The following is a 24,252-nucleotide window of genomic DNA, read 5'->3' as shown; positions in this document are numbered from 1 at the left end:
AAACTTTGTTCAGTTAGCAGGGAAAAGATTATACGGTGAATTAGGATAAAAATTAAATAACACCAATGTACAAGTTAATCCACCATATAGCATTGAAATGCAAGTTATATCATGGAATTACGTAGCATTTAACCAAAACTTAATTCAAATCATAAAAAAATAATGTTTATATTCAAGGAATGTTGTTTTTTCCAGACAAACAAGTGTACTAATTAATGTGCATGGATCAGAAAAATTAATTCAATTTGTTTTATTGTGCATCTCTTATTGAATTAATTTGAAACCATAAATGCACTGAAATTTATATTTATTGTTCTAAATGTATATGTTTTCAACCATTTTATTAAAAATTATTTTACCATAAAGTGCAGCATATAAATTTTCCTCCAATTTTGGGTATTACATAACAGCTTTTATAAAAAATAAAATAACACCAAAATCACTGTTTTAAAAACGTAATTGGACTACAAATAAAACCATAAAATCCTGTCTATCAATTTGACATTATCAAAATGCTGAGCATTTTGTCATAAATACATTCATTATTTTCAATACATAACCTCTTCAACAGCATACACCAGTTATGAGATGCTCTTTAGAAAATAAGTCATAAAAATGTTTTCAACTCAATTTTATATGATGAATCCGTAGCTGAATTTTATCAGTTAATTCAAATTCATTCTGTATAATACAAATGTTTATCCTTGAACACTCAGTGACTGCATGTCATAATACGGCATTTCAAAAGGTGCCTTTTATTTCAATGCAATTACAGCAAAACCCCTTATTTACACTTTTCATGGGGACAAAGTAAAAAAGTGTAAAAAGTGGGAAAGTGTAAATAAAGGGAAAAGTAAGAAATACGTTTAAGTTAATTAAAATACAGTCGCATCCTGCAGCGTTCATAACAAATACAGGCTACATTACACATACGCATTGCACCACAGTAAAAAAAATTTTAAAAAAGGGCCGCAAATTAGAAATTTACCGTCAATAGCGCGCCATGCGCGGAAAAAGGTAATCGTACTCAATCAGCTGTTACAGCGCGGCGTAGCCGCCGGCTGGCTCTCTCTGTTCTCTGAGCTGCGCATGTGCAGTATAACTCACTCAATGCTCCGCCCAGACTCGTGACGTTCCATCAGCAGCCAGCCAATAGATACGAGCTTAGCGGAAAAAAATATAAGCTCCACCTCCCGTGTACCAGTTTTGTCCAGTTCTAATACCAGTTTATTGGTATACGCACCAGTTTTCTCGCTGCCGTGACATATTTAAGTTTACGTTCATCTTGATGTCTTGATGCCAATAATTAATTATTTACGATCCTCAGAAATAGTTAGTTAGTTATAAAATATGCGTCATTTGTACAATACTTCCGAAATTGTAAAATACGTATGAAACCGTTACCAAGACTCCGCTCATTTTATCTTGTGAAGTTTATGTCTCGTACCAGTATTTTGGCTAAGTTGTGACATAAATAGAGTATCAGAATGTTTATACATTCGTGAGTTTACGTTTTTCCCTAGTACATTTTAGATTGTCTCCTGCTATAATTACTCAGACTTTTACACGCCTGGGCCTAAATTATTATGTTTAGAAATAAAAGCAACTTTTCGTGTTGTAAAATATGTATATTTTGCGATTTAAAATGTTCACTGCCGACTATAAAAGTTACGTTTTTCACAATGTTTTTAGGCCTACTATGGTTGTTACGTGACGTAAATAGCGGGATGGATTCGATTTTTGAGACGTAATTCGCGTGAAAGTATTGTATTGGATTAAATGGGAACTAAACGGGACCTGAAGAATAAAGTGCAAATAACGGGAAAACGTAAATAACGGTAACGTAAATAAGGGGTTTCGCTGTATCTTACTAACAGCAGGAACCAGGTACAATAAACACTGATATTTTTTTCTGTAAATTGTGATAAAGAAATTATTGTCACACAATTATAAAATTTTTGGGTAGCAGATATTAACTAACAAATCAATGTGAGAACTTATTTTTTTTTCCTTTAGGTGATTTATGGTGGATATGTCATGTATTTTATGCTTTAGTTTTGTCTAAAGTTGTTTTAGTTTTATAATCAAATAATTCTTTTATTTTAAGTACGTACCTTCATTTGTGCATACCTCACTTAGCAATCAGAGCCCCTGACATAATAAGCAACTTCTGCATACTTAATGTTGTGCGTGTTGCTCAGGTGCCAGCCATTTTAGCCTTTTGCTCTAAATTATACACTAATATTCCTCAAAAACAGTAGGGTTTAGAGCAATAACAAGGCAATACCTTTCATTATTTTCAACATGAATATTAATAACCCACCTTCAGACTCACTCTGTATTTACTACAAGGGAATACGCTAAACCTAGGAGACGTGCTAGCATCACATGTCACTTCTTGTTAAGTTACCACACCATGTCCTCAACCAAGAACACGCACCCATCTAACCTTCCCATATATGATGTGATACAGCACAATGAACAAATCATAATATAAATAAATAAAAGTTACTTTCTGTTAAGAATTTTTCTGAAAAAAATACAAAAAAAAACCTAATAACCATTAAATTATTGATAGATGCAATGGATCTAAAACTACAACTGTTTATTGCATTAAGTGTCTCACCTGAAAAAGTTGCCAGATTCCAGACCCTAAATTATAATGAAATAGTGTGTTAATTTCTCTGTCATATCAATTCTTTAATTTTTTTTAATAAGAAACATGGCAGTATGCATGCACCAGTGCATTTTCTAGAGGTGCTCCTGTTTCCTTCACTCATGCATTCCACGAATGATGCATTCATTAATTTTCCTGACATGGATTTATAATCCTAATTTATTTTCATTATATATGAACATGTTTCCTTTGTTGTCCCATTTTTATGATGGCTACTTAAGGATCTCTACTGATGGTTAAGTCAACGTAGTTTTTTCTTTGAGTACTTTTATTATTTATTCATTTGTGCTGTTGTTTCACTCATTTTTGTTGATTCATATTAGGTAAAAGTGTGTCCTTTATACAGAATGAATTAATGCAGTTGTTTCAAGAAACTAGTGTTACATTTCTGAGGCACGAGTTGGCTTTCATAAACTGATATGAGATAGTTAAAGTTAATGCTTGATGAAATAAAGTACAAAAATAAGTAGAAACATCAATGAATCACAATTTATCACAACAAAAATTTATATACGTTAACTTTTAAAAATATTTTCAAAAGTAATATGTTAATATCTTATACCAAAAAGTTCGCTCTAAAATTCTGGAGCATGCCAGCAGAAAATAAAAACCTTGTTCTTATTTGGGAAAAAACCAACCCTATACAGCATGTGAAAAGGTAATTTTTTAATTAATATTCCCCTAAAATTTGTGAATATTGATTAATCAACTTTGTATTTTATTCAAATAAAAAATGTGGCTTCTGATGATGTCAACCAAAGCAGTCTTGAAATCACCACATATGGCAGAAATTTCCAGATTCTCAATTTGAATCACCTAATACACAGAAAAGTCTTAAGAGTCTAATTAAAGCATGAATTACCTAGTTTCCAAATTTCTTCGTATGTTTCTTACCCACTGCACCGCACACAATAAAAAAAAAGAGAGACCTAAGTCTTTCCTAATACATCAAATCTTTGCTAAAACATTTTCAAAGGAACAGAGGAGGTTAAAAAAAGTCTACATATTTATGAACTTATTCCAATCCATCCTTCAAAGTGCTGTTCGGAGAATGGTGTAAAGCTAACTGCCAGCACTTAAAGCCAAAATTATAAAAATATAATATTCTACTATGATTTCTAGCCAAAAGCACAAACATATTGTTAAGTATCAAAACAGTGTTATAATTTGGCAAAAAATTATATAGTGCAATACAAAAATTTATATTGTTTCTGTGTTCAAAATAACTAGCACATACATTTAAAAAATTGAACTGCTGGAAAAGTTTTTACAATTTCATAAAACAGCAGGTTACGGTATTACTTCATTCTCACAAAGTATTAAATTGACAAGTACAATTTTGTAATTCATGATACCTAAAACAATCTAGGAAATCATTATAGAATTATTAAAGTTGAACACACAAAAAAATAACTGTGGTAATTAAAATTAGTATTTTTTACTTAATGGCCATAATTTGTGTTACCATTTTCATAGTAATACTGCAAAATACTGAACTAAAACTAAGTGGCACCACAAATAAATAAATGAAGGTTAATAAATACGTAATATAACAAGGCTTTAATGTAAGATCTAGGAAGAAGAGTCAGTTAATCAGTCTGGGTGGTATCAGAACTGGTTCGCAAGTCGTGTAGCACCGAGCCGTCGACGCTGATAACTTGCTCGATCACAGCTTTGCAGAAGAAGCAGCACTTGGAGTTCATGAGGTAGTGAGTGATGCACGTTCTGGAACACGAGACGCCTGCTGCAACAACTAAGCTCGCCTTCTTCGCTGTGCATGCCTCAACTCGTCACAACTGTCCTTTTGTTCGTTGTACATCATACTCTTTTGACTGTTTTGGAGTTCAGCACAACAAACATAACACAAAAATGTAACAAAATTCAATAGACAAACTTTGTAACATGATATTTAATAACAACAAGAAAAACAACTTTTGTTTGTAGATATACTCTAGTTTTGAAAGTTGAGGGAAAGGTTTTCCTAAATTATTTTGCTGGTATAATTATGTTTTATGTAATTATGTCTATGATATAAAGTGGTTTACAGTACTTTGTAATATAATTACTGCTGATTGTTTACGAATGGTTTAATCAAGTCAATAATTGTTTATTTCATGGTTTTAATAACTTTTTTTCAACTCTAGCATTAACTGAAAATGATACAGCAGCATGTTTGCATGTGCTATAGAGTTTTGAATTAACTGTTTGTATATAACCTTTGTAATACAAATTTTGTTCCAAACACTATACATTTGGTTTCCTCAAAATCATGGAAATCAAAATTTTTCAGGGTTTTTTTTTATTATTATTTTTAAGAGTTTTATGAATTATTACTAACAGCTAGAGAGTTTTACTACAATGCTACATAAGGTTCTAACAGTGAATTCACAACTGTATACCACATGATTACATTCCTTCAGTTCGTGCAAGATTTAAAAAAATGTATAAAAATTTTTTTTTTTAAAACTTTTTGAGGGTTTTGAAACCTTTAAAATAAACTCTTATTGAATAACAAAATTATTCATAAGCAATTACACTTACTATTTTTAATTATAAATACCGGCAACAAAAAAAAACTTGAATTAATTGTGTCAAAATAATAAAGGGACTTACTGCCTTATAATTATACTGTGACTCCACAATGAGGAAAATAACTTATAAACACAAATGAACACAACAGAATCCCTTTCCAGCTATAAAATGCAACAATGTACAAACATACCAATATGGAAAAACTGTAGTGGGAGCAAGGAAGAAATTAACGAAAGGCGGCGCCATCACATAAAGACAGATGACTACGCCTCTCTCTTCTTCTACAGCCTGTTTCTAATGATGACCTACTATGCTTCCAAAAAAGCAACTTCACTTCAAACCCTATTCTCTAGAGATGGACGAGTTGAGGTTTTTTGGCTTCGAGTCGAGTCGAGCCGAGTTTAGCAATTCATATTTCGAGTCGAGTCGAGTTCGAGTCACAAAATTTTTGAAGAGGTCGTGTCAGTTCGAGTTTCATAATTTTATAATTTTTTGCGTCGAATATGATAAATAAAATATTACTACACCCATTGATATAAAAATTGTATATCCAAGTTGCATCTGCATTATTTAAATATTTTAAATGATTAATTAGCAAATCATTATGTTATTTAAATATTTTAAATGATTAATTCAAATCATTATGTTATTTAAATATAAAAAACCACGCTTTATTTCAACATTATTTCACAGTATCTTTAATGTAGCTATCCTAACCATATCAACCGTCCACAATGTTTTAAAGTATTTTTAATGCAGCTAACCTAACCTAATTGACCATAGTTATCATGAGTTGTCCAAAATAAACATTCACGGACACACTGCAAACGAAAAATATGGCGGCGTACAAATAAATACCGTTGCCTTGTTTACAGTATTTCCTTTTATCAACACCTCCATATTTATTTACAAAGAACAAAAAAAAAACGAAGATGTACGATCGGGAGTTTGGCTCTTTCGTCTGTGGAAAGAAGGCTTCCCGAGGTACAACTTTTTTTTTCCGATCCACCGGCAGATCCCCACATGAACAAACAGCTCAATGGATATAGGCCTTGTCACATTGTCACATTCTCAAAGTAAATACACTTTCCGCGGCAAGATTATTCGCCCGGAACTTGTTACAACTACAAGAATATCAATATGTTTTTAAATAAATATTTCATGCATTTGATTTGGCGATCAGTAACTGATTGCCAAATAAAATGCATCAACGTTGTTGTTATTATTTTTTATTCAAACAATAAGAAAGTAATTTTATCCTAAACGTTATTGACACGCAGCGCTGCGTAGCGAAGCACAGCTAAATTTAGTTCCAAAATGCAAAACTGGCGGGCCTTAACACGCAGCCATTTTCACGCATCACGGCTTGGTGTTATTTACTAAAAAATAACAATATAATTATTTTATTTTTTTATTTTTAGGTTACGGAAATCTCTTGTTTATACAAGTTATTATAAACGGGGCACGATAAACGTGATGATTATTAATATATGTGCGTTTTGCAACAAATTTTTCTTCAGTGAAAATCCATTGACGTATTTTGTAAACAAATGCGGTACCGTATTTGAAGTAAACACAGGATGAAAAACAAAATGAAAACAGTGCACACTGTTTTCCAAGCATTTTTTTTTTAATATAAAATGGTCATGTGACATAATTTTGTCCTATAAACTGTCGCCACTATCGACAAAATTACGTTACGACGTCACGTTCATAAATGAAGGTAGGCCTAGGTTTGGTTGCACTTGTACCTATTATAGCACCGTAGCACGGTAGCGGGCAAGGTTAGGTTTGCACGGGATTTGTTTTGTTTAAAGGTCATTATCAATTCTTGGTGTAATAATGACTTGGCGAAAACGTTAAGACAACCTATAATAAAGTGATATAATGTCACGATGCTGGTACTTAACTCGAAACGTGTTTCGAGTCTCGAACTTGATAAAATATGTGACTCGGTTTTCGAGTCGAGTCAATCTGACCCAACTCGGCTCGGCTCGACTCGATAAACCAAGACTCGACCCATCTCTACTATTCTCCACTCAAACCCTGCTGTCCCTAATCTTCACCTCTAATAAACTATTTTTTTTTATTATGCAGCTAACCTAACTTAACTGAACCTAACCTAACCTAACCTAACCTTAATCTAAACCTTAACCTAAGCCTAAACCTAAACCTAAACCTAAACCTAAACCTAAACCCAAACCAAACCAAACCAACCTTTCGTTTCAGTTCCTAGTTGACTTATATTTTACAACCTGCTATCTACACAAAATTTTCATGAACCACAAAATACCGTGAAATTAATTTAAATCTATTTTAATTAAAACGTGAATGCTGTATTCACAAATTAAAGATTGAATGAGCTAATATTTACATATTTAAACCCTAGTTATTCATGAGTCTCCCTTGTTTAAGGCAACCAGATAAACTATATTTTAGTTCAGCAATATTATAGACACAATTTTTGCTAAATTCATTTGAAATCTTAAACCATTATTTACACTTTTTATATATATATTTTCGAGTCTCAGTGTCTGTTTTGTCATAGATGTATATAGAGTAAGCTGCTACTGTATCACATGGTGTTAGGTCGATTGTGACTATTGATTTAAACATCATTGAAACTATGACGCTTACTACTTTTAATGCCCATCACAATGGAGTGCCCGTGTTTTGTGGTGTATTTATAATCCATTGTTGTTGAAGTTTGTTTATTTTTCTCACTTCTGGTGCGTGTGATGAAAAGAATACAAATAACATTTTGTTTTCAAGTCTGAAATGACCAATATGCAGTGTTTCAAATTGTTTGCACAATTTTTCCCGTTACTGTTTAGTGAGAAAATAGCGAAAAAAAACTTTGAATACTTGTTCCATGTCTAAAACATCACTTATTGTACATGTTTTTGATCATGAAGACCCATTAAACATTAAAAATTGTATTTATATCACACAAATGACTTAACCTCCGCAGCGAACTTGGTATACGACATACTGTTAAGGTATGCTATACCAAGTATTCGTAAGCAAACGAATATTTGTTATTTTGAAGTGTTAGTATTCAAGATAGAATTGCTTATTATTCATATTTGAATATTCGGACAGGCCTAATTACATTTGTAAATTATTGACATTATTACTTCAAAATAAGGTGGCTAAATACTGGGATGGACAAAGACCACCCTTTGCCATCCCCAAATTACACCTATGGCCATGGGCAATTACTTCCCCACATTCTAAGCTCTATTGTGTTAGTACTTCTCAAACAACCTCATTTCTGACAAAAAAAAAAACACACAACAATATTTCTCTCCTGATAAAATAATTACTACATTGTTCAAGCGCACAAAATCAATCCATCAACATCAACATACCATTGATGATAATGACGGAGAAATTTTTTTTTAATTTCAAACTGAAACATCGAAAACTTGAAAACTCACAATATATGCTACTATAAAAACTGAGTATTGTTAATACCTGCAGGATCTGTGGTTGCAAGGAACGAACACTGTGCTGATTGGGTAGGCGTAGCATATTGTGCACAAGTCCTCTTCCAACACCACACACTCATCTGAGAGCCTTTTTGAGTAAGTATCCAGCATGGCTATCATCTGGCGAACATCCTCAACTTCTTCTACAGTTACGTCATCACAATCTGCAAACAAAATTGACATGCTACATGAAACATCACTGACAAAACCAAACTGGTGCTCAACTCTCATGTGGGACTTACAAACAATACTTGATACCCCGATACTGAGTATCGATTTAAACCTTAGATACATAGGATGTACTGAAGAATTAACGCATACTTCTTTGTCAATGCCAGCTAGCAAGGATGAGCTGAGTGTTCTGACAGCTACTGTTGAGTCTTAATGACTGTTGAGTAATGCTGGATTTGTTAATAAAAGAAGGATTAACACTGTTAATTTTTTTTTGTTTAGTGTTCTCTTTAATGAACATTACAAAATAAATAATGAAAAATAATGTTTGTTTTTACTAAGCATATAAAGTATTGAGGGTGTACCGTTACGGTGCATAGTTATCTTACAAATTGTGCATGTAATTCATTTAATTATTTTTTGTTACTCCATGGTTGCGGTCAAAGACAACCATGTCTATGTGTACATTATTCTTTGGAAAGGCTTGTTTATGAAAAATAAGGTGGTTGCTAAGGACGCTAAAAAGGAAAATGTATGTAATTAATGCCGAGAAGATTGAAAATAATATTACTAATCCTATCTGTTCATTCAAGAAACAATGTTCGTATTGTAAGTTCATCCTGCTGATGTGGTATGTGTACTTTATTACATGTCTTTTCGGGTTCTACAAGATTCAATAATTATATACATATAAGTAACAGTCTAAAGTGAAATCGGTGATATTTTTAACAAGAAAAGCTGACAATTAAATATAATTTAAAATGAATCAAATATTTTCCGGATAATATGTTTTCTGTTGAAAGAAATCAAGTCATTTTCGGCCCCCAGCAGTCTCGTTAGAAAGAACTCAAGAAATGCTACCCTGAGATTAACTATATCCGAGGAATTAAAATAAATTTTAACCTTAAAGGAAATAATAATAAAAAATTGTTTGGTGTCATAATTAAACATAGACATTTTAACTAAACATTCATTATATTTAAGAACACTTGAGTGTTATGTGTCCGACCTAATCCGTGTACTTGATCAAAACTCAGTCTGGTACAGGGTAGATCCTATAAATTATATATATTGTAGTGATACAATAATGGTAATTCAAATATTAGCTTTCATACCTAGTGTAAACATACTAATAATTCTTAAATTTGTATTTATCATTTTATTATAAATCTGGATACATAACAGTGTGATGTATATACGCAAGGAACATATACGCACATAAAAATTTGGCGCCCAACGTGGGGCTCGATATTAAGCCAGAAAGTGATTTGATTTGGTTGATAGTTATTATTCTTTTGTGTGGTATAACCCACTAAATTTACCATGTCTAGACAAACTACCGCCGGATATTGTCTGCGAAATCGCTCTGAAATGCATCCTGATAACGAATTAAATGTAGAAAAGCAATCATCAAGTAGCGAAAATCTGACTGCAAATTCGGATCACCTAAGTATAGTAGATAATGTTAATGATGTTGGCATTGACAGTGCATTGATGACACGACAAGGGGAAAACGAGGAGGTGGAGCGGCCGTTGTTGAACGAACCAAACTTATCTCACGCTTTTGTACAGCCAGATGCATTGTTAGAAAACAATGATATAGTTAACACTCAACACCCTACATTATATGACCAATTTCAAGGTGAAGATACCGAAATTAATGTTGATGTTGGCAGATCTATTACTGCAAATAGTGAGTACACACGTACACCGGTAATTACCGTGGAAATATTACAACAAGTGTTGGCTAGTTTTAAGTCAGATTTTCAATCTAGCCTAGAGTTTGGTTTGAACAGCGTACGATCTGATATAAATGGTTTAGAGGTTAAGGTGAGCAGTGGTCAGTCTAGCCTACGTGCTGATTTTCAGTATGGCCTAAGTAACCTGCAGAGGGATATTGGGGAATTACAGGACAGGTTAGGAGCACATATAGCAGAACAGAATTCTGCTATTGAACATCTCAATGAACGAGTATCACAAGGACAGTCTCAACTTGATATTTTAGAAACGAAGACCACGTCTTTATTAACTGCTGCTCAGGAGAAACAACAAGAAATTCAGAACCAGTGCACGCACAACCATATGTTACTGAGGTCTGAAATACACAAGCAGGCAGAACAGCTGAATTTGAGGTTAGAGCAGGTGGAAGAGTCTACTGCTACTTTTCACAGCAGAGTAGATGCTCTAGGAACTAACTGCATCCAGGTAGCTACCGAAACAGTAAGTAGTCACACTGAACTGTTACGAAACCAGGTTAAGGAGCTGGAGCGGCGGTTAAGCAAAATAAGCTGTGATATGTCACCTCCCCTACCAACAATAAATAATACTACACCTATTCAGGCACCTAGAGTCGATTACATTCCTGAAACAGCGGTAAATGATCATATTTCAGGACAGGCATTGTTGAGTAATACCGTCAGTACCCTAAACATGGACCCTGCCACGCTTATGCATCACCCGGCACGCCATTGGTCTGAGGCAATGCCGACATATTCCGGAAAAACATCCGAAAATCCTATCAGATTCCTTAATAAGTTTGAGGAATACGCCCAAACGTTTGGACTACAGGACACAGAAAAATTAAAATGCCTAAACACTGCTTTAAAAAGTCACGCATTTTATTGGTGGGAGATGGTCAACACTACGATCACGTCATACGCACATTTCAGAGAATCGTTTAAACAGCAATACTGGAGCTTAAGGATCCAGGGAAATTTGCGTGCGCAACTACATACTGAGCGGTATGATCATAAGCGAGGAATGTCGCTAGAAGCTCATGTATCCAGCATGTTTGAACGCACTCGTTATTTGGATTTGCAGATGACGGATGACGAATTCATCGCCACCATACTGACGCAATTACCGATAAAATATCAATTGCAATTGACTGGTAGGACATACAGAGAAATAAATGATTTCCGAGAACAACTACTAAATTTTTATAAACTCGAGAAAATGAATCGCACACAAACACCTCGCGATAATCCTGTCCACGACATTGTTCAACATTCGAAAAATACCCCCGTTCATAACTATTGGCATAATAGAGATAATCGACCTAAGGATGAACGAAAAGCCGCGGTAAACTACGTACGCTGGCAGTACCAGGAAGAACGACCAAGGCACCGAAAGAATTTCAAGGGAAATTATCAACAATCAAACCAGCACCAGCGAAAGGCTGCATACAAAGGGAAAACATGGTGGTCTCGCAACAAGTGGTACAGTAATGATCATGAAGAGGATTACCATCAGAATAGGTACAGCAGGAGCGACAACCGACAAAAATCACTAACACCAGAACAACAGCCTTCCAGGGAATCCATGTACGAGAAACGGCGAGCTTATTCCGATGATGAATATGAAGATTCACGCAAGGCGCACGAGACAAAAGAATACCAGCAAGCATCGAGACACTGCACGGAAGATCAACAGCCATTATCCCAGTCTATTACTGTACGAGGAGATCGTCTCAGCACCAGAACAGCAGGGTACGCCTCGAACAGTAAACAAATCATTTCTACATTTCCTCCACCGTTCACTTCAACATTATCACCACAACCACAACATGGCTATTTTTCTAGGAACGAGCCATTGAACCCTACAGCTCCAAATTTCCAAACAGCTGTAAATAATGCCAACAAAGCAGGCATATGGATGCCGTCAGGAGCTGCTACATCTACAGTAACCGACGGAAGAGAGGAAGGTGACCAGACGTTAAACTAGAACGGGTCAAGGTAATATCGCCCGGACCGATACCCTAGTACCTGGAAAGAGGTTAACTCCATTTGAAATCCTTTGTCTGAACCGTTCCGATGCGATAGACCCGCGTTACCTTCCTGGACTAGACGAGAAATCATCAAGAGAAGACCTACCTACGAGCGAAGATGTCCATCAGCTAGTACAGGCTAAACTACTGTCTGCCGCAGCAACAAGATGCCGAAGAAAGCCAGCATCTAAGAGAAGTAGCTTCGAAATTGGATCGCTAGTTCTTCGTAAGACATCCAATATTAGCAAGAAATGATAAAATGTAACCAGCAAGTTATTCTTACTATTCACTGGACCATATGTGATTACTGAAGTCATCAATGAAAATTGCTATACGCTAGCTGAGGTAGATACTAAGCGTGTAATTGGTAGATACAATATTGCTCAATTACGCGAATGTAAGCCTCCGATAGTTAGATAAATTGATGTCAACACAATGCTAATGTAATCTGTTATGAAAGTAAACAATTGAGTATGGTCAGTTAAATGAAATTTAATTATCTACATAGTTCTCCAGAGTAGAGAGAAAATTCAGCTGCATCGTGTATAACAGTATGGTACAGTAGTTATAAGTGCCGACGAGTCGCTGGAATTGACTGACTGTGTTTTTTTTGTGTCGGCTGAAGTATTTTCCAGTCGATGTCTGACGTATAGGTGAGGTGTGATACCGCCTGCGTACGGAATATTATGTCACAGTTCGGCGAAGTCCGAGGACTTAAAGCATAGATTATATTTACTGTGATTTGTGATCAAACCATGAGTTTGGCATTAACACGTCAGGTCAAGATATACAGAAACTATTCGGTATCAACTAGTACACTACTCAAGCACGAGAGCCAGTATTATTTAATTTGACGAGATTTTATCATATGATGATAGCTGATTTTACTCACATGTATATTTCAATAACGCCTGTTACATTTTGTGATCTGACGAAAAGCGTATTTTAGAAAAACATCGTAACTATCAGGCTATAAATCAATCAATGTTATCTGCAAAATAAAGGAAGAGACTACACAGTTGCAAATACTGTCAAGAATGAGTAATTACCTTGTTTGATGATAATTCAGTTGGTATCCAGTGAAATAAGAATATATATATATCCTCACTCGTAGTTGACACTATTTCGATTGGATTGAAAAATTTGAACATTTTAATTATCTTAAGAAGCACACGAAAGGTGTACGGTATTTACAACGCCTCCGAAAAGCGTTTATTCGCCTTGTCAACGCAACGCATCACTATACACTGTTTACATATTTTTTTTCCTCAGCTGACAAGCTAATAAAAAAATTTGACCCTAGGTTATTATGTTATTCTAACACAACGTTAGTGTTAAATATTATTAAGTGTATTTAATTTAGTTTTTTTTTTAAAAAAAGATCTATTCTGTACCAGACAACTTCAAGAAAAGAAGCTTTGTGTAGGTGTAAGACTTGCTCAAGGAAGAGTGCAAGTAGACACATTTAATTTAGAAATTGGGACATGCTATGTTTCTAAGTGTGCGACGATTTCTGTTGTGAAACAAGAACACGCGTTATTCAAAATGTGTGCTAGTTATATGTTAGTGCTGGGACACCTACCATTAAACCCAAAAGCCATTTAAGAGACTTGTATAATGGGTATCTGAACGACGATCAGCGGATGGTTGTGAGTCCAAGTGGCGGAAGCGGCACGGACCGCGTCCACGTGCTTTGTCGCGGTGATGGCGCTGTCGCCTGGGAGAGGCGCCTGTCATCGGCAGCAGCGACGCATGGACCAGAATCACTATCATCACCCCGAGGCTGACGACTAGTGACTGCCTGTCAACCCAGGAAGCTGCTTGAGTGGTGTCCACTGTCAGGACACTGCCAATCGACCTGTACCATTGCCTCTACCCAGGTACACTGTTGTTTTCATCATGGAGGTAAGAGTGCACCGTGATGTCTGCTTGTTTATGTCGTCGTCTTTGAACATCAACGCAGTATATGCAGAGCATGGAGTCAGATGCTGCGGTATAATGCAGTACGTCTTCGTGCAACGAGATGCAACATTGCTTCGGACAGACATCACCCATTGTTGTGAATGTTTATGTTACAGTGTGTGTTGATCGCCCGAGCGATAGTACGTGTTTTATTTAGTAATACAGTTGAGTGTACACGGTTAATGTGATTCTAGAGATTGTTAATGAACACAAAAACTCCATAGTCGAATTACTGTGTGCTGACATAGTCTGTTTTGTGTCATTATCAGAAGCGGCAATTATGTACCGTTACGGTGCATAGTTATCTTACAAATTGTGCATGTAATTCATTTAATTATTTTTTGTTACTCCATGGTTGCGGTCAAAGACAACCATGTCTATGTGTACATTATTCTTTGGAAAGGCTTGTTTATGAAAAATAAGGTGGTTGCTAAGGACGCTAAAAAGGAAAATGTATGTAATTAATGCCGAGAAGATTGAAAATAATATTACTAATCATATCTGTTCATTCAAGAAACAATGTTCGTATTGTAAGTTCATCCTGCTGATGTGGTATGTGTACTTTATTACATGTCTTTTCGGGTTCTACAAGATTCAATAATTATATACATATAAGTAACAGTCTAAAGTGAAATCGGTGATATTTTTAACAAGAAAAGCTGACAATTAAATATAATTTAAAATGAATCAAATATTTTCCGGATAATATGTTTTCTGTTGAAAGAAATCAAGTCATTTTCGGCCCCCAGCAGTCTCGTTAGAAAGAACTCAAGAAATGCTACCCTGAGATTAACTATAGCCGAGGAATTAAAATAAATTTTAACCTTAAAGGAAATAATAATAAAAAATTGTTTGGTGTCATAATTAAACATAGACATCTTAACTAAACATTCATTATATTTAAGAACACTTGAGTGTTATGTGTCCGACCTAATCCGTGTACTTGATCAAAACTCAGTCTGGTACAGGGTAGATCCTATAAATTATATATATTGTAGTGATACAATAATGGTAATTCAAATATTAGCTTTCATACCTAGTGTAAACATACTAATAATTCTTAAATTTGTATTTATCATTTTATTATAAAATTTGTCTACGGATCTGGATACATAACAGTGTGATGTATATACGCAAGGAACATATACGCACAAGGGTATCAAGAAGAAAACAATATCACGTACCAAGTATAAAAATTATGGTATCTTCCCAACTATGAACATATAAACAAAAGAGCAAATTATAGATCAAGTCAGTATTGAATTATTTAACCGATGTAAACCACCAACATTTTAAGTACACCAACCATGTTGAAAAATAATACGTAGGAATAAAAATTAATAGGTATACCCAGGGATTTTTTAAATGAAATTTTAAGTAGAATTTTGGGTTAAATTTAATACTTAATAGTTTTCTAGACTTGAAAGTGTCAATGTAGGGTTTAAAACTTGCAGGCAAACTGAAAATTAAAATATTTGTGTCCAGTAACATATATAAACTTACAATTAGAGAATGAGAAAGCACGAGTCTTCTTGTCCTTGCTGACTTTCTGCAGATCTCCCAACAGGAAGCTCAGAGAGCCCATCTGGAAGCTTGGTTCAGACAGCAACACCTTCGACACAATTGGCACCCCCAGTTTATCCTCTGGAAAAGAAAATAAATATTCGTCAGACATTAATATAAATCACATTAATATAAATTAATATATATTATTAAAATTAATAATACATTTATACAAATCAAAAATTATTTCTATTGCATGATATTTTTTATCTGTGGGTTTGCACCATATCAACAGTAGGTTCATTAGGAAAGAAGACCTTAAGAGAGAAGAATCAAAGGAATAGAGAAAGAAATATAGTAAGGCCTTAGGAAAACGAAAAATAAGAAAGCCCAAGCCAGGATTCACACCACTGACGTTCCGAATATGAAACCACCTCTGATGAAGGTACCACCAACATACATTTCAATGCTCCGACGAGACACTGTCTCCACTAGACCCATCGGCTGTAGAGAGGATTTCACTTCAAAACCTACTTGATTAATAAAATGCGTACAAATGATTTTGTCATTTGGGAATCATTTTCTCAGAGTATTGCTACACTGCTAGGACTCGGCAGTGATGGGAAGGACCGACCTGAGAAGGTCTGCAGTTCCTCCGAGAGCAGCGCCAGCAGGACTCCCACGACGGCGGCCAGGATGGGGAAGTGGTCCACCGTCTCCAGGTCCGGGATCTCCAGCTGCACCACATGCTGGAAGCAGCCCGCCTGCGAGCTCACCCGGTTCAGCACCTGGCACAGCAGCTGTAACACACACCCCCGGCTGCGTTTGTCCCCGCGGGCCCAGGGTGTCCGCAAGAACCTGGCGAAGCTTTTCCAGTACCTATGCACAGCCTTTTATATCACAGGGTCATTTTGATAACCTAAATACGGTCACGTGATATAAAAATATAAGAAAATATTAATAAGCTAAATAAATATTACCTATATAACCTAAAGCAAAACACAAAATAAATCTACTATTTGCAGGAATTTGCCGATTTTAGTGTTAAAAAACTAAAACATGTTCATAAAAATTAATTTCCACGTTATTTAAGTGGGCTACCTTCATTTGTATTTAATGTGAAACATTAACTGAAGTGAAGCATAAAAAAAAAATTCCAGTTAGAAAATGGCTGTTGTAAACTAAAGTTTTGTGACTTCCAATACCTTAACCTTTTTTTTGGGGCTGTAATTGAAAATTCTTACAGTATTGTTATTGTCTGTACTTGTTTAAGTTATGAATGTTTTTTTTTTTTTTTACTGAGAGAATTATATAAAATAAAATATATGTACTGGGACAGTCAGATAAAGAGCAACACTACACCACATTTAGTTCATTTATTTTATCTTCAATTTAATTCCTTACACATCAGTTATTTTGTATATTTATTCTTATGACTGATTAAAAAACATAATATATTTTTCTCTGGTACATATAGGAATATATCTACCACAGTTGGTTTGCAAGTCATCCAATATTTGTCTTAGCATGCTTTCCCTTTGGTGTTCGAACAAAATCGAAAAGGAAGCATTAGGGAGGATGAGAATGGCCGGCAGCAAATACACATTGTAAAAGGTGTCATCCGCGTGTGAGGCAATTCTGGGTCCCTAGAAACCAGTGCGGATGACAGGAAGACGACCGCGAGTGGTATTTTATTCATCTGAAAATGTCTTTTTCAGGATGTCGGTAATCTTCTTCTTGCTAGACACAGGGCTGAACGTCGTGCAGTGACTAAGCTTCCACGTTGCGCGAGATTTGTTCCTACCGCCTGCAGAATTGGTTGAGGTGCCAATATTCTTCAATTGCTGATGCCGATTTGGTCATCTTTAGTGAAAGCATTCCAAGTCCTAACATTTTACAGCTCCTGAGGACTACAGAAGCTGAGGAATCAATGCCTATGATAGCTCCAGTCATAGCTTCTGAATTGTCTTTTCATCTAGTATCAGACTGCGCTTATGACCTGGAAGTCCTGAGCCGCTGAGTTCCCACCTCGCCAATTACCTGAGAGTCTGGAACTTTAACCTATCACATTATTATAGTTTGCTGTATTATCCAACACAGGATCATACACATTTAATCTGGTGTTGCTATAATCAGATCCTATATCTTACGTCCTAATATGGTAGTAAAAATACAACAAAGATTCACCAGTAGTTAGTGTGCCTATATATAAGTAATTTTAGGAAGGAAATATTACACCTGTCATTTTAAGACCTTAACAGATAAGGTAACGAATAAATTCTATGAGAATAATTTGTTTCTTTATTTCAGGCCTGTCAAACAGTTCTGTATGCAGTAAGATTAACAACGGTATTAAGTACAGCTACTAATAATGTTACTTCATCAGGTATTAAATGGTACGTTTAAGTAGTGCTTTTTCAACCATTATATTTTATTAAGTAACACTTGTATTACGAATTCATCAGTTGTGTCCATAAGGCTTATAGAATACGTAGTAATTCACAAAGTAATGCTTGTTTGCTAATTAAGTCCATATTGTGAATCCAGAGTCTAACCTGACAGAGGCGAGACAACAGAAGCTCGGAGGACGGCCTTGCAGGATCCTTAAAGATCTCTCCAGCAACGCTAGCAACCATCTCCAGAACCCGCAGGAGGGAGAGAGCCAGGTCAAAACAGGTGGCACAGATGCGCAACTGTCGAGATTCAATAAACACCCGCTCTGGTCTGTTGGACACATTCTGAATCTGCAAAAAAAAAAAAAAAATACATACGTAAGTAGTACAAAAAAAATTCATGAAACTACATTCTTGCATGAAGCATTATGGAAACAGCAAAATTTAATTTACCTCTTGAAGCATGCCAATGAATTCTGAAAATGCCCAGTTCAGCTGATTCAACAGCGAATTGAGGAAAGATGTAGACAATGTTTCATTACTCAACATCACCTCTCGAATGTGACCTTGGAAAACTTGTGATGGACATGGACCTAAAAACATTAATTATGTTTATTAAAAATTATATACAAATTTCATGATTGTGTCATGAAAAAAACACAAACACTTACACTGAATGGTAGCTTTTAGCCTTTAAGTTCATACGCTGATGTAACAGAACCCACAATTATATCCTACATCACTTCTACACTTTTTCTAAAGCATATAAACTATTATTTATCATTTTAATTCCATTGGAGATCCACAACCACATTCCCTTACCACAAGCGTGCAAACACTAATGTAATATGTAATGAAAATATTATTTATCGCATCAAAAAAACAAGTCTTCACAAAAAATTGTTCTGGTCATTAGCATGGCACAAACATAGACAAAGGTTCCGTAAAGATGGTGCTACTCACTCCACGCCCTGCTAGCAAGGCTGCTGTCTGGGTGCAAGATCTTAGGGCCAAGCTTCCGTGAGAGGTGAGGGGACCTCTTGAAGCGGAACGCAAACCCGCAGCCCTGCCACATTCTCAGCAAGACCCAGTTGCTCTGTGCCCACGCTCGGTTCTCATACGGGCGTAGCAATGCATGAACCATGTTTATTCGACTGTGGACACAAAATACATCTTTGTCCGAGTCTATCAAATTCAAAGGGTGCTAATCTGAAGTATGAAACACTACAAAAAACACTTTGAAATATATTCAAAACATACCCAAAATAAACTGACAAAAAAAATACTTGTTTTCAATGTAATAAAAATACAGTAAAATCCTGTTAAGAAGTTTCTCAAGGAACTTATAAATTAAAACTGATGTTATATCAGGGGAAAACTTATTTAAAGGGTAAAATTGTGTGTATTTATTGGTCAAATGCTAAAAAATTTTTAACTTATTATGCAAAAAATTTTTTTAAGTGGGAATTTCATAAGAGGGTTTTAAAGAACTACTGTTTAGTCTCATTCTAATTTTAAATATATTCGCCTTTTGGTAACAGACCCCCAAAATCCCCTTTTTTAGAATCTTTATAAGAATAAATAACATTAAGAAAACAAAGTTTAAATATTTATTCACTTTACAACAACTAATGAAATTAAATTTCAGCATAACTTTGACAGCATATTCTAATGCCTTGAATTACATGAACAACTTACTAACACTAATAATTAGATAAAGTCATAATAACCATATAAGTGGTAGATAAAGTGACAAACGACTGCAGTTTAATATGATAAATATAGGCTGAGAAGGGGTAGCACTTCCGTGCACGAGCATGCATCAAAGTAGGTTCTGAGAAGAATTTTCGAAGATGCAAAGAACACATCATCAAGTTAGGTGAGCAAAAAAAAAGTAAATATTAAATAAAAAGTATGAAACATGGATGAACATATTTTACGAGAGGTTTTAATATCACAAAATCAAATTCACACAGAGAATTACACTTGGAACAAGTACAATGAAAAGTCTTGAATCCGGCATTCTGTAGTTAAGATATCTTGTAATCCAGGACCAATCAAATACTCACGTTCATATTTATTTTTGGTTGATTCCTGCTATCGACCTTGGCAGCCAGGTCACATTACTCTCCTGTCGTGTTTATAGTTCGCTCTGATTTTAACCTTACTGTTGAATTATTTCAGTACAGTGTTTCCTGTTTTATAGCTAGAGACAAGATTATATGGTGAATTGTGATAACACTGAAAATTACATCAATACACCATATAACACTGAAATTTAAGTAACTACACCATCATAAAGCATTCAAATGCAACTACCATTATGAAATTAATTAGTATTTTTATTCAAAACTTAAAATCGGATAACAAAAACATAATTAAATTCAATGAATGTAATGTAATCAGCATGAAGTTCTTACAAAAATTTATGTAATAAGAAGGTTGGAAAAATTTAATTTGACCCTACAACTTTTATTAGTATCTCATTTTTACAGTACAACGGTGGTACATTTTTCGAACAAGTACTTGCAGATTTATTTTCATTGTTCCGAGTGCATCATCTACCAGTCAAAGTGATTCGTTTTTGGTAAAATAAGTATTTTAAAACAACTGTGTGCCATATGTGTTCTCTAATAAGCATCTTTATGAATAAACAGAAATCAATAAAAGTTAAAAAAAAAAATAACAACTACCTAAAAATAATGTTTCAAAAACGAAATAGACCTAAAAATTACGCCAAAAATCTTTTCTCTATTTTAAATAGGTTACATTTCACATTTTCACATTTGCTCTCCCGTTTAAAATATACTGAAGTTAGATAACTCTGCATGGCCGTGAACCCAAACGTACCGGATGAAAGACCTTTCACTGTACTACAGTAATAAAGCATCTCACCTTGATTGAGGGACTTCCTCAAGTGCATCCAGTGTCATCTGACTACACACAAAACTTGCCAAGGCTTGGATCATTGTATCTTTGGAATTGGCATGAATGATTCTTTGGTCAGCAAAGTGATCACATAAGAATTCTGCCATATCGACCAGAAATTCTTTGTAACCTACGCAAAAAATAATAACCAACTGGAATGGGGCACAAGCCACACAATAAACACAATTCAGCACACTTACTTTACAGAGTGGATATGAACTCTACTGACAAACGTTCACAAGTTCAGGGATGTTTACAGAGTTTTTTGTTAAACGGAACCCACAGTATCATCCTGTATAAAAGGTGCACTCCTAAGTGGCCAACCGTATAAATTACAGTAAGAATATTGATTAACACAAAAATTAAATAATCTAAACACTCTGAGAATACGATAATCAGACTCAACACTAAAAATTCCAATTTTCATAAACCAAAACACACATTAAGATAAAGCTCATATAAGAAGTTTTAAAGACACTCAATATTAAGTGTGAGTCAATTGTCTTGTGAGGTGTCAGCACGAGAAGAGAGGAGAGTGAGAGGTAAGCAGGTCGGACAGGGACGTTGGGAAAGAGAATAGGTACATATCGAAGGAGCACAGCCAAGGAGGTTGCAAAATCTCCCTGAGCGCTGCATTTTTCTTTCAAAGCTACACCCATTCAAATTATGTTGACCATGCAGTACTTAGCAAGCGATAAGTAGGTACACACACCAGCATCATTATGGTGAGTGGTGATTTTGAACAGATACCTACCTGCTTTTACTCACACAGTTTAGGCTAAATCAGTAAGCTCCGACTCGGACCCTCCCCTTGATAAGATTACAAAGAATTACTGGATTAAAAATCACATCTGAACAAATGAGACTTGCTTAAAGATTAAAATGTACAGTAAACGAATATTCTGATTTAAATACACAATAATCAATAATAATTTGAAATGCTTTCTTATGGAAGATCCCATTTTGTTTGGGATCCGCATTCTCAATACTCCAACTTTTAACTGACAATTTCTGCAAAGTTATAAGTTATTGCTATGCCTTAAAACCCCTACAAAGCTCCGAAATAAATTAAAAATCCTAAACTTTACCCAATGTTAGAAACCAAACAGAGTTTTAAAAAAATACCTACTTTTACACAAAACTCCCATTAAACCACATGTTAAGACTGGGCAACACTACTACTAGCAGCATTAGTTCACAGGCAGCAATGAGCTTCAATACAATGTCAAAGAATGAAGGTAAGTTGTCAGACATCTCTCTCTACATATAACCATGATCTCTACAGGTTTTTATGATGCAACATTTCCCAAACATTACTGTTTTTGTGCGAGAATTCCCACTCTTTCAACTGTACCATTCCATAACAAAACTGCACCTCCCCTCCTCACATACAGTTTAGTCAGGTGCATGCTAATTTTTATAAAAGCAACTGACAACAAAGAGTAACTTGCCACCTTACCTCTCTTCAGAAAAAGAGACTGGTGAAAAAAAAAAACATGCAACAGATGGGTCATAATCATAAAGTTTGGAGGGGGAAGAGAAGTGGACACAGAACTGCTGCCTCACACCCTCGCGGAGTTATAAAGTAAGGCAGAAAGCAGACAAAAGGACTGCCAGGAATAACTGTGCAATATTTATTTATTTTTCGTTGATAAGCTGAGAAGTGGAACATGAGACTTCACTTGCATCTATGGAATGCTACTGAAGACAATGGATGCAACCCGTACACAGCTGGGCAACCCTTAGGCGAGTAAACACGTAAAGTAGTTGATCAGCGTGAGTAAAACCATAGATTTGTATTAAAAAAAAACGAATGCACAGATACTGTTTTATAAGTACAGGACATTTGGAAAGCTACTAACTGTGCAGGGAGTCAATGGCACTTGGTGGATTCGCGCAAGATTATAGTTTTTTCTTTTCAATACTACTCAATTCAACACAGGTCTAGACACAATCTGGTAGGTACACCCATTTATAATGGTAGAAAATCTTTTAAGTGTAGTTCCATGTATTTTCTGTCATTACATTTAATAGTGGCCTCTGATCGTCTACCTTGCAAGGCCTCGATGGGACAGGTGGGGTGGAAGTAGCCCCGCAGCGCCGCGCACAGCCCGACCAAGGCCTCCAGGTAGAACTCGGGCACGTAGCTGAAGAGCCGGCCCTCGCGGGAGGCCCCGCGCACGGAGGCCAACGCGACTCGCAGCAGCCACGCCAGCTGCTCCTGCTTGGCGGGGCAGTAGACGGCCGCCCGCACCCACGCCATGCCGCGGGCCTGCTCCGCCAGCTTGCCCTCCAGCACCTGCACGGCGCGGCGCAGCTCCGCCTCCACCTCCCGGTCGGCCGCGCATGCCGCCAGGCGCGCCTTGCTGCCCGCCACTGCGCCCGCGTAGTCCGCCATGCTGTCCCGCAGGCTGCTCACCTGCCATCACCCTCCGTCGCTCACCCAGACGGGCCGGTCGCGCAATGAAAACTGATACAGTTAACTGTTTCCAAACAGTGTGACGACAGTCGACACACTATTCGCTGTGAGGTGGCAGCAGGCAGATTTGAGATTTTTAGCCCAACCTACTAGGTCTGATAAGTAATAGCTTCGCAATGTTCCTCCGTCGCTCACGTCTACGACCACCGAGATGGGCAGTCACGCAATCAATTAGCTTGGCCCTATCGAAAACTGATACAGTTAACTGTTTCGAAACAGTGTGATGGCAGTCGACACACTATTCGCTGTGAGGTGGCAGCAGGCAGATTTGAGATTTTTAGCCCAACCTACTAGGTCTGATAAGTAATAGCTTTGCAATGTTCCTCCGTCGCTCACGTCTACGACCACCG

At 36.0% G+C, this 24,252-nt stretch overlaps 1 protein-coding gene across 4 annotated transcripts in view; it reads right to left on the bottom strand.

The window, feature by feature from the left end:
* Nucleotides 1-3,819: 3,819 nt before the first annotated feature.
* The window catches only part of LOC134533009 (E3 ubiquitin-protein ligase RNF123), a 47,196-nt gene continuing 26,763 nt past the window's right edge, over nucleotides 3,820-24,252 (bottom strand). For 3 of the 4 annotated variants that reach the window (XM_063370135.1, XM_063370133.1, XM_063370134.1), the window contains exons 13-21: nucleotides 23,476-23,842; nucleotides 21,391-21,553; nucleotides 19,459-19,649; nucleotides 18,949-19,088; nucleotides 18,658-18,846; nucleotides 16,737-16,902; nucleotides 16,103-16,243; nucleotides 8,687-8,864; nucleotides 3,820-4,402 (exon numbers count right to left, since the gene is read on the bottom strand). In XM_063370135.1, the coding sequence (XP_063226205.1) occupies nucleotides 4,267-4,402; nucleotides 8,687-8,864; nucleotides 16,103-16,243; nucleotides 16,737-16,902; nucleotides 18,658-18,846; nucleotides 18,949-19,088; nucleotides 19,459-19,649; nucleotides 21,391-21,553; nucleotides 23,476-23,842 (1,671 nt within the window). In that variant the 3' untranslated portion in view covers nucleotides 3,820-4,266. Of the gene's footprint in view, nucleotides 4,403-8,686; nucleotides 8,865-14,013; nucleotides 14,439-16,102; nucleotides 16,244-16,736; nucleotides 16,903-18,657; nucleotides 18,847-18,948; nucleotides 19,089-19,458; nucleotides 19,650-21,390; nucleotides 21,554-23,475; nucleotides 23,843-24,252 lie in introns of those variants that run through there. The other variant, XM_063370136.1, reaches the window with a different exon arrangement.

The sequence above is a fragment of the Bacillus rossius genome, chromosome 6 (genome assembly GCF_032445375.1).
Source record: "Bacillus rossius redtenbacheri isolate Brsri chromosome 6, Brsri_v3, whole genome shotgun sequence".
In the NCBI taxonomy this organism is placed as follows: domain Eukaryota; kingdom Metazoa; phylum Arthropoda; class Insecta; order Phasmatodea; family Bacillidae; genus Bacillus; species Bacillus rossius.
Note: the sequence above shows the minus strand (reverse complement) of the source record. Positions and strands in the feature narration are given on the sequence as shown.